The sequence below is a fragment of the Protopterus annectens genome, chromosome 2.part0, assembly GCF_019279795.1.
Source record: "Protopterus annectens isolate FY-2018-M chromosome 2.part0, PAN1.0, whole genome shotgun sequence".
NCBI classification, from domain to species: Eukaryota; Metazoa; Chordata; order Ceratodontiformes; family Protopteridae; genus Protopterus; species Protopterus annectens.
In genome coordinates, this window is record NC_056728.1 from 604944055 (window position 1) to 604956810 (window position 12756).

A 12756-nucleotide genomic window follows, 5' to 3' on the forward strand; every position below is an offset into this window, starting at 1 on the left:
TTTATACAAACACTATTGTTCAATGATTAACTTTGTGTTTCATGCAGCATTCATTATTTTATTTTTATTTCAGGGCTGCATTTTATATTGGGGGTTTTCTGCATGGATAGCTTACTACATCAATCATCCTCTGTACACACCACCTAGTAAGTACTATGGTCATAACATGGTGTGCTGTAAATGCATTTTCATTTCGATTTACATTTTAAGCTCCTAGTTTTCAAGTACTAAGAAAACAGTCAGCTTGGCTTGTGTTTTTCTTGCTATGGCATACAAATGTTTGATTATGAATGTACAGGTGCGTCTATGAGTATAGCTGCTTATGTACAAGTAAATAAAGATGAATGAAGATAGACAAGCACTCAACTGCTTTTTTTCCTTTTTGGTACAAGCTTTGAAGAAAATAACCACATACAGTTTTATAGACACAAGCACGTACAGATGTAGATCTAATTTGTGATCATTTCTCATTATACTCTAAATATATAAAGCAGAATTACACACATTTTAATCAAATCAAAATGTCCTATCTCCCTTCACCCAACACAATTGCTTCAGGTTTCATTCCCATCACCCAGTTTGCCATTCAACTACTATATGGGCAAAAGGAAAAAGAGGAGCTAATCACCAAGACATAAAAGAAGAATTAAAGATGGAAACCAGGTGCTTTTGAAAATATACCAAGCACAGCAAATATAAGATAGCCGATTACAGACTGCATGTGACAATGATAAAACCACAGAAGTAACATTTCAAGTGGGAAACAAAGCCATGTAAAAGGGAAAAAGAGACATGTCATATGCTAACTTCATGCCTGTAGCACAAATGAACATACCTAAAAGGTGGGTGAATAAAAAAGGAAAGTAGGGAATAGAAAAACTACAACATAAAGGCAGTGCAGGGAATAGTATTTTGCGCTATATCACATGGAAGAGCATTCAAAGAAGCCAGGAAAATGTTAAGCACTCATCAAAATATTACCCTGGTGGCATTTAGGACTTCACTGGTGATAATATGCAAACCCAGTCACTGAAACTTTGATTTACCTAAATGGCCAATAATTTCTTTAATTGCAGTTGTGAAGCAAATGCCCAAGAGCATGCTCCACCTATGCTTACAAGACATAGCCGAATGCTATAGCAACCCTGTAAACATCCACTATCATCCACAAAGTTTACTAGGCAAGGGGATACAAAGTAGATTGGCAGGACTTTCTCACATATCTCTCACCTGTATACACTTTGCAATTCACCAATTGATCTACTACAAGGTTTTGGAATATGTGAAGAAACCAGAGCATGTAGAAAAAAAAAAAACATGAAGACACATGCAGAACATACAGTCTCTGCACAGAAGGCATCCCAGCTCCACTAGCTGTTAGACAATAGTGTTATCCCTTGCACACCCCAGAAAATGGTACTTGGTTACAAAATCACTATGGTAATTCATGTGAAATAAATGAAGACCAGATAAGATCACAGGAAAAGAAAATCTCTCAAGTGTCATCACCACTTCCTGAAACAATGATGATCTCAATGGAGGAAAAAGAGGACTCAGATAATGATGTAGCTAAGAAGACACAAAAAGATCTGGGAATCATGGAAAAAACAGAATATGGGCACTGACATGATTAACAGAAGAAAATATGTTTGGTTTCAGTGTTGGAATGGGAGTTGAAGCAGGGTCAGAGTGATTATTATGGAAATGTTTTCAAGAAGGAAAGTGAAGGAGAGCACAATGAGGGAAGGTGTTGCATGTTCTGCAGTGAAATTCTTCACAACAGCCACATTAAATGGAAAGAAGCAACAGTGAACTGCAACGAGAACAGGAGGCTAATGAGAAGAAAAGGAAAATTTAGACCAGGGAAGGGCCACTTTAATCAAAGTCAGAAATGAAACAAGGGAATGAGTTCTACAAAGTTAGGGAGGCAGAAAATAGATGAATGTATGTGATAGAGGTAAAACTCAGTTTTTTAACAGCAGTAATGGGATATTGTCTTCTGAAAACACTTCACAGGAACAGTGATTTCACATACGGAAAGCCCCATAGCTTATGGGTCCAAAGAGGAAAAATAAAGTTCATTAATTATAGAGAAGAAAAGAAAAAAAAAATGTTCAGGCTCATCAGAAAAAAAGACATAACCATTATTCCTGAGTGTTGTTCTTCTCTGACCTTGAGATCATTAAGCCCTCTCAGGTCCCCTTAGTTGATTTATCTTCCCTTTTTGCTGCATGTCTGAGAACAGGAGAGGGATGTAGTAGCCACACACTGTGGTCATCATCATGCAGTGAATGGATGTTTTTTTTCTGGGTTAGTAGACCCTCATGACCTGACTGACCACCTTGCTATCAAAGGAGGAATTATAGTAACAGCTCCATGACTCATGGGCTTCCATGCCCATGCCAAAACCTGGCTATACAGCTGCCCTCTGCTTAGCATTCCTAAACACATCTTAGTTCAAATGTTTCCTTGATTTAACACCTGATTTCTTTCCGGTATCAGTAATAGTATGTTTTTTATCTTTGCTCATTCTCACCCCTCCCAGCAGACTCATTTAGTTTCCATGTCTCTAGCTGATTCTAGTTTACTGGAGTTTCATTCAAAGTTTTTTCCCTTTGTCTTTAGGCCAGTCAAAAGAAGTAAACATTAAACTGAAAAGAATGATATTGGTGCAACTGCAAATATAAGAATAGTGCAGTATAGGCAAGATATGTTAGAAGATGTGTCAGAAAGGAAGTCCAAACATAAGCAAATATTTGGTTAAAAATGAAGATGTGCCCTGAACAGTTAAATGCCTTTGAACATGAGGTTGCTGGGGATGCATTTGTGAAATGCATATCATATTCTAAGAGTGCATAGATGTATGAATAAGAGAATTATTAATATGTGTAGCCACTGTTAATGTATTTTTGTAACAGAAGGTGGCAAATGTTACACAACAATAGGAAGAATATTCCCTCACACTTTAAGACATTTATTGTGCAAATTTAATGAAAACTGAGTAAGATGATTTAAAAATCTATTCGCAATTAAGCCATTTGTGTATATTTCTTAAGGAAGGTAACAGCTAAATAAAAATTACTGATTAAAACCTAGCTCCCTGCATACATTTAGAAAATATTGCTGAAAGTATCTTTAATTTCAGATTATCAGTTTCCCCAATGTCACCCAAAACAATTTTAATAATAGAAATATTACAAAATGTGTTCCATGCATGTACTGGTTATTAGTAAATAGTGCAGATGCATCCAAACTAACTCCCATATGTTTTTGCTATGACACCTCCAATACCTGTGCAGGGACAAACTATACTGCTCCTCTGAGTCCAATGCTTATTATTATTTTTCCTCTGAGCTATATTTGTAACTCTGTTTATTAATGTTTAATGTTTTTACTTGGAGCTTTTCTCCCCGGGCCTCTGCTGAAAATGGACATATATCCAGTTGGACCAGCCTGGTCAACAAATGTAAAATAAAGTAAAATAAAATAGATATCAGATGTCAGCTCTTTTCTAGAAAAGAGGCATAGGCCTTTCTAGTGTGTCTGAGAAGCAAGAACTCTGGAGACAATCAGTACAGTTTGACAAGTAAAACTAATATATGAGCCTTCCAGTGTGCACTGAAAACACACATTAGCACCTCAACAAAAGCCAGCACCTTCAGTATTTGAAGGCAGAGGCCATCTACTTAATAGACTTTAGAATGAGCAATCTGTTTAATTGTAATCAACTCATCTACTGGAATGGCTTCACTTTCATTAGTTACTGCTGACATTGCTTCCTCAGTGGAGGATATGTACAATTTGTTCTTGAGATCCTCAAAGTATTCTATTTGCCTCCATGAAATGACCTTACTCAAGGTCAGAAGTTTATGAGTTGCTAGGCAGTCTCGCCAAAATCTTGTTTCTTTTCTGACTTGCCATATGGTTTGAATTAGTATTTTGCCTCAGTCAACAAGCAAAACTAAGAAGCAAAGGAATAAATAAAAACATTTAGAAGACTCACATTTGATGCTAGAAAGTCAGAAGACTCAGTTCTATTCCCACACTATGTGTATGAAATCATTTGTCATAAGCTTAGCATACAGTGGTATTGTCTGCCTGAATGTGTCACTCTCTGGATGAAATGTTAAACTGAAGACCATTCTGCCTGAACCAGTGGTTAAAGAGAGGAGTGTAAAATATTCTGCAACAACTATCAAAACAGTATTGTTTTATTGATGCCATCAATCACATTTCACTGTTTACAATAAAATACATTCTTAATACAAAGAAACCAAAAATATTTTAGAGACTATACACATACCTCATTTGAAAACAACAACAAAATCTTTTTTACTGTATCTTTCATTCCCGAACCATTACTTTTTGTTTTGTAAAAGTATGTGTCCCATCATAATCTGTCCTATTTTTGCTTGTTTCATTTCTCCTTTTATAGAGAGTGTGGCTAACTGTAATCTCTATGCAAAGTCATTACAAAATGTTTCACATTTTCATAGCTGCTTTGTATTTTAAAGAAAAATACTTTTTCTTTCCTTTGACATCTTGACATGCATCTGTATAATAAAAAATGTAAAAAAACTCTTATTAATAGGTGCATCTATTTTCATTCCAACTGTCCCTATTTATTTTCTGCTCTCCCATTTCCTTCCACATTCATAACAATAATGCTCATATTAAAATAATTCTATTTTTCTTTCATTACTTTCTCAAAAATGAATATTTGTAATATTTCTCTAACATAATTTTTGCTAACACTGCTCCTTTATCTCTCTGCCTCTGTTTTCCTTAAAATATAATGTACATGTAAAGATGCATATATTACTACTGTAGTTATCAGTGTCAGACCTCTTTCTCACTTCATTATATTCCTTTCCCCCTTTCATTAAATTTTGGAATTCCAAAATAAATAATTAATAACTCATATCTACTCTTTATAAGATCAGACATAAGACTGTACACCTCATACATCTGGACAAACCTAGAATTACTGCATTGTGTGACTAGACTTTCTTATCACATGACACTTTAACGGCATTCCACATATTCAAATTTTCTCTTGCTTTTTCTATCCATTCATGGTAAACTTAAATACCACTATATTTAGTATCTCAGTTTCTTTTTATGTAAAGTTAATTCCTCAGTTCATTAACATGTCCCCGTAGCCTTTACTTTCTTTATTTAACTGTAACCCAATATTTTACAATTCCTCTTGTAACATAGGTATCTCATCTCCCATCCATGTTTTGTTCTTTGTAATTAATATCATGTCATCTACATAAGAAAACTTGTCATAAAAACTAACTTCATGCCCTATCTCACCTTTCCCTTCATCAGTTCTTTATTTCAACAGTATAACTCAATTCACTAACCATGCAAACAAATGTCCACAATGAGGACATCATATTTCAAGAAACACTGTATGTTAACTTTATTCCTACAGTAATTGTTAACTAATGGAACCTCCCTCTTACCTTATATGCTTTTTTTCAGTTAACTTCTTGTTAAATGCATGAATCTCTAGACCCTCATGTAATCTCTAATGACTGACATTATCAGACACTTTTCTATGTTATGACTCATGATTTTCTCATATCTTCTATCTATTATCATGTGTCTTATATTTTTTAATAGTACTCTTATGTCCTTCTGTTAATAGCATACATATCTTCTCATAATACATATCTTAACACAAATAAACTTTAAGATCATCGCAATTATACTCTCATTTTGACTAAGTGCTATTGGCATCCAATTCTGTACATTTTTCCATTCTCCATATCTATATATATTTAGCTACTGCTTAAAAACCTTCGGATTCAAAAGATCCCTCTTTCAATCATTTACTAATTCTAACAAAATTGCTTTCTGACCCCATTATCAGCACTATATTATAGTCATGTCCAACCTGACTAACCACAAACTCTGTCTTTGATTTCCCTAATGTCAAATACATTTATGCTAATGTAATGTTTTTAGCCATTAGCTTCTCATCTTCTTTGCTAAAACAGTAAGATTTCAATCCCTATCAGCAGCCTGTAGGAGACAATACAGTGGCCAAGCCTGTTAGTGATCATTGCAAGGCAGAATTTTCATGCTCTGAATTCTCCTCGTCCCTGTGATATATATATATATATATATATATATATATATATATATATATATATATATATATATATATATATATGTGTGTGTGTGTGTGTGTGTGTGTGTGTGTGTGTGTGTGTGTGTGTGTGTGTGTGTGTGTGTGTGTGTGTGTGTGTGTGTGTGTGTGTGTACATGCATGTACATTTTAATTCTTTCCCTAAACTTAATGTACCATTTTCATTATTTACTTCATTGTTTTAATATACTGGGCTGCTTTGTTTTTTTTTTATTCCTTAAATTACAAGTAAAGCAACCTAATGTAATAACAAATGCATTAATAATTATATATTTTTATGACTTCAGTCATCTTGTTTATTTTCTCAACATTAGTACATGCATATAACACACTAACACTGGTTTCATTATGTCTTAAGTCACTTTCATATTTAACAAATATTGCAATCCCAGAATATACATCCTTCCATAATGTCCACACTATATTTCCCCATGTCAGTTTTAACATTTCTCTATACTTGCCTCTGCACTTTTTTTATCTTGCAAACTATATCTGCATCACTATTTTGCTTTCAGATACTACCATTCTTCTCAAACATTTCTTTGTGCTATTTACTTTTAACAACACCACATTAATATTAATATATTTTCTTTTCTAGGTATTTTTAATCCCATTGTTTCTTTTTCTTCTGTTTACCATACTCCCTATAAAATTTATCATCTTCATTTTGACTTTCCATTAATTTACCCATTTTCTCTTACTGTAATGTCATATTTATTTTTCATCAAACCCCTATTATCTCTCTCCGCACCTTAACATCATCTTCCCTACAGTAAAATGTCCTTTTTGCTTAAGTCCATTTTTGCATTACTTCTCTGTTTCCTAAATAACATCATCCATTGCATGCTTCCATTCTTATGCTTTATCTATGAGTTCTTCACCTTGCTGTCTTAAATCTATATACTCCCATTCACTTTGTTTTATCTCCTACTTCATCTATTATTAAGAAAACATCAAACCAAAAATGGTTATGACTCCCAAATGCCCTACAATTTAGTATATATATATATATATATATATGGTTCGGTTTCGATTATGTCAGGTAGAACCATATATATATATATATATATATATATATATATATATATGGATCTACTTTAAAACAAAGAATTATCATTATGTTAACTTATAAAATGGTGAGATGAAAACCATGAAAGTTTACATTAATGAACGTTCACATCATGGGAAGATTTCACTGCGTATGTAAACACTTACACCCCCAGATATGTTAGTCTTCTTATAAAAAAGTATTCAAAGTAGATATGTTTTTATTTCAGAATATTAAATACAATCTCATCCATCAAACAAATTGTTTCTGTTTGTTCTAGTAACTCCTTCCACTGATATAATTTCATGCTCACCAAATTTAATTCTAAAAATCTTTATTTCCTTTCTTATAAAATATGTTGCATTCCTTATCTTATCCAACTCCCTTATATTTCATTTTAGTTGCAAACCAACTGATTAACAGATTTTCAATCCTTATTACAACCTTGCTTATTCACCACATTTTTTGTTATAACTAAATAATCTACATACATAATACATATTGCTAATATATCTTTTCCTTCCATCTCCCATCTTGCCTCACTCATTTCATACATGCATGTCTGTACTACTACATTTATTACTAATACATATAAACACATATACATTGGCATCCTTGTTTTACTCTTCTATTAATGCTTATTTTACCTATCCATTTATTTATCATAACATGTACCCATAGCTTTTCATAGCATGTGTTTATTACATTAAAGTTTTTTTCTCCTCTACTATATGCCTCCAGAATCTGTCACATTGATACATGACTCAGTTATTCAAAAAAAATGTAGTTGCATCACATACAATTAGTCTTGCTTATTTATTTTCTTTCCATTTCATCTCCACTACTTTTCTCTATAACTGACCTTCATTTCAAATTTCTTGCTGTTATGCTATAGACCATTTCTTCTACTACCTCATCCAATATTTCTCCATCCCTTATGTAGTATTTTTGTAGTATTTTCATAAATAGTTTATTGTCAGTATCCCCTAGTGTTATAGGCTACAATTTTTTATTTTTCTTTTTGTTCATCTTTTTTCATATATATTTTATTACTCTACCTTTTATATCGTCTATCATTAAACCTTTATTCATGCATTATTTTAACATTAAAAAACTTTTCTTTCATCTTTATTCATTACTTATAATACTCCCAGCTTATTCCATCCTGTCCTGGTGTTGATTAATTCTTAGCTTGTTTTACAATTTTCTTCATTTCTTCTATTCTTATATAATTTTCTACAACTTTCTTTACTTCTTCAGATATTTTTCCACTTTCATGCATTTTCGTACAAATTCCTATAAACCTCTGTAATATATTATTATTTGTATTTTATACTTCCTTTGTCAACTAAGATAGCATCCATCCTTCCATCTTATTGTTACTTCTTGTCTTAAAAAAGAAAACATTTATGCCTGTATATTTTTACATTTTCTCTATTCTTCCCATATACTTGTATTTCTATTTTCTTATTTTATCACTTGCTTGTTTGATCTCTTTAATAATTCTCTAAAATTTATTTATATTTAATTGTATTTTTATTTTTTTCTCAACTTCTAAATTCATGTTATACACATTTGCTTATATAATACCTAACAATGTGTACACTTTTTATGAAATTGTCTCATTGTCATACTATCTTTCCATAATCTCTCTCTTTCTCTCTTAGCATGTTTTGCTCCTTTTAAAACTCTTCAGTTAACTTCTTTATCAATTTTCCCTCCTTTGTTATTTTTCTGTCTACCCTATCATTGCCAATACTTTTTTAGATCTGAAAACTCTACCATATGTAGTAGGACTGTTATTTTTTTCTTGTCTTATGATTAAAGTATATAAACAATTTCAGTTTTATAAATCACCTTTTATACACAAATTCTCTATTTCCATACTTTTAATTCTTCAAATTATATTCATTTTTTAATGTCTTATTAGCCTGTACTAATTTGCATTTTTATTTCTTCAGGTTACAGCTAAAATCTCCTACCATCAGTATTGACATATTCAATAACACTTTTTTTTTAATTTCTTCAAACAACTGTTTTCTCTCTGCCATAGCATATGCTTTTATCACTATTAATCTTATACATTTCTGTCTCATTCTTATATCACTTACCACAACCTTTACAGATACAACAATTGTTACATACAGAATTCTTATTTCTTTATTTTCTTTATTTTTATAAGAGACCTTGGTCTAGAACATTCACTATTGGCCAATTTGGCCTGTTATGCTACCTGTAGACTTTTCTTTTTTTTCTTCGTTGTTATATCTGGCATCCAGTAACCTAAAACACCCATTTTTTATATTCTTTCCACCTTTCCACCACCAACACACCTCTTATAGCATGCCAAATTTAATGCTAAAATTCATATATCATTCCTTTTCCCTTTTTTGAGTGTTTTACTTCCAAATCTTATTTTCAGTTCCTTCACCTTTCTGTCAACAATTGTTTTATTTTTCCCTTGTTCTTCATCTGTCTCAATTTCTTCTTCTCTTTCCCCTTCACTTTCCAAACATTAAAATCTGTTTTCTTCCTGTATATTGATAACCACATTTTGAACTGTTATTGATTCTCTATTAATCTTCTCATTCTCTAACCTTTCTTTGCTATCTCCTTCCCTATACTATCTTCTCTTTCAAAATCTTCTGCAATAATATTTTCTACTGTTTGGCCTTCTCCTGAGCTTTCCTAATCATCTATGCTTTCCTTTACTAATCTAAGGCAGTAAACCAGAAGTGCCCAAATTCTGTACATTTTCTGCAAACAGTCTTTCTGCCATGTATCCATTCTTCCTATACTGACTACATTTGTTTGTCTCTTACAGACTTGTAGTAAATAATTTTTCCTTCAGAAGTAACATTCTTTAGGTTAGCCCCAGTACTGAACAAATCCTCTCTTGCCAGTCAAAATTATCACATTTGAAGTATGATGAATTTTCCCATCCTTAACATCCATTTTTATTTACACATCCCAACACCCAGTCCATATATTCCTTTTATCACATTTTTTAAACTCATATACTTTGCTACATAGTGATAGAATAAATGATTTTCAGTCATACTCATTCACATCTGAATTCTTAAATTGTACATTTTCTTTTTTAGTTATATTCCCATGTTCTGAGAAAAATATTCTTTCCAACGTGCTATCATATTTCTTTTTCAGTTTCAGTCATAGTTTCTTTCCAATAAATTAAAGCATGCAAATGTCATATAATAGATATTTTAAGATCTCATATAAGTTATTGCTCTTAGGACTTTAGTGCCAAACCCTAGTGGCAAAATAATAATCTCCATAATAGCATTCCTGTGACTACTGAAAAACTGTAAATCTTTGCCTCTCTCAGTTTCTTCTTCCATTCTTCCTTGCCTTGGCGCATCTGCATAAGTTCTTCTTTTATCTTTTTTTTTTTGCAGTAAACATAGTTTGTAGGTTGATATGTTTGTAGATAAATACTAGGCTATAAGTCTATATTCTGTTACAAGCATAAGCATAACCAACCATTATGTCAATCCCTGACCCAGTGGTAAACCCAAAGGACTGGCTACTCCACTATTCCAGTAAACCTTCAGTGTTTTCCCTTCATCAGTTGTTGCTTCTGTTTCCAATCTCCCAGTTTCCTCTACTTCTAATACTTGCTTCACTATGCCATGACATAGTGCTTCATGTCACCCTCTGGCTCTGCCAGGTTCATCAAATTTACCAACAGTGGTGTGTCCTATGTTTATATTTTCAGCTCTGTAATAATTATTTTGTCTTCTTCTCCTTTCTTCAGTAAGTTTCCTCCTGCTCCTCTTTCCATTTCTGCTGCAGTCTGACACATCTTGTAATTTTTGCAATTGCAGTAGCAGCCCTAAGGCATTACCTAACAGCCCCAAAGACTGTTTGTCTTCCTTTCCTCAAAAAGAGAAGGAGATATTTATTATTTATAACAAATTATATACACACACACACACACACACACACACACACACACACACACACACACACACACACACACATATATATATATATTTATATTTATATTATATATAATATATACATTATATTCATTTACAGTTGCTTACATCTGATATTTTATCATATAATATCACAACCAAAAACATATCTTTTTCAAAATTTCAGCCAATACCCATTCTCCATTTTACATTATCACATTTAATCTTTCATTCCATGTGACCCACAAAACATAAAATAACTTTTTATCAAAGTATTTCACTTTCTCTGGTTTCTTATTTCCATAATATCCATAATCTATCATATTCATGTTTAAATCTATTTTTTTTAGAAACTTTTAATACATTAGATTCATATACTTTTCCCACAATTCTTTTACTCTTATGCAATTCAGAAAAACATGTTCTGTCATCTCAGTTTCTCCACAATAATTGCATATTCTCACCTGAATCATTTTATAATGCATGTTTTTTTAATAGGTAATTTACTTATCACATAAGGTCTTTGCATTCATATAGTTTGCTCCACTTAAGCCTTATTTTAATTGCCTTTCTTTTCTCATTATCTAAGTTTATTTCAGGGATAAATATAGTAACATTCCCTTATTACATTTTCATACCAATCTTTTCTATTTTTGTACATCTTCTATTTTTAATTTCCATGATAATATTTTGCTTTAATATTCTACAATCTCACTAATAACATTGTCTTCCATCTTTGTCTGCATCTTAGACTTTGCCATACATCGTTTTTCGTATTTTTCAATATAGCACTCATTATATTTTTATTTTCTTCTTTTATTCTCCATAAAATTTTAGACAGCTTCAATGAAGCTGCATAAACAATCAGATTTGTTAATCCTAATCCTCCTTATCATTGTTTCATATACATAACTCCTCACAGGATTTAATCCTAACCCCCATAAACATGAAAATATAATCAATAACAATTCTTCTTCATACTTAAGTGGAATCATGTATACACTTGCTGAATAGGCAATCTCACTTATCAAAACAGAGTTGATTAACTATACCTTTTTTACATTATAATGTATATGATCTCCAAAACATACATATTTATTTCAGTTTTTACATCAGTCTTTCCAGTTATATTTCCTTCTTTGTATTAAGCCCAAATGTTATTCCTAGAATATGTACTTCTCCGCTATTAAAATGAATGCCTTCTAATTCACCTAAAAACAATATTCTACTTTTCTCGTTATTAATGCTTAGACCAGTCATAATCAGATACTTAATTTTCTAATTCCTTGTTATATCCCTCTCTTATTCTTAGTGATTAGCATTATGCCATCTGTGTAAGAATAACTGGAACATGTATTCTCTCTATTATTCTATACCTTGCCATTTCCAACTCTCTATTTATTGCTGTTACAATTACATTTATAACTAATGCAAATAATATACTACTTACAGGGCAACCTTATCTTATTCCACATTCTATTTTTATTTCTTTACTTAACTATCCATTTAAAAATATTTTATAATGTTATTCTCATACACTGATCTTATAACTTTCATTATTTTATCACTTATATTAATATACTCCACAATTCCTTATATTGTATTTTATC

The 12756-nt window shown here is 31.8% G+C and overlaps 1 protein-coding gene across 1 annotated transcript in view; it reads left to right on the forward strand.

Annotated features, from left to right (window-relative positions):
• Positions 1–12756, forward strand: part of TECRL (trans-2,3-enoyl-CoA reductase like) — a 1073904-nt gene that overhangs the window by 735712 nt on the left and 325436 nt on the right. The window contains exon 7 of the mRNA XM_044060983.1: positions 74–146. Within this exon, the coding sequence (XP_043916918.1) occupies positions 74–146 (73 nt within the window). The remainder of the gene's footprint in view (positions 1–73; positions 147–12756) is intronic.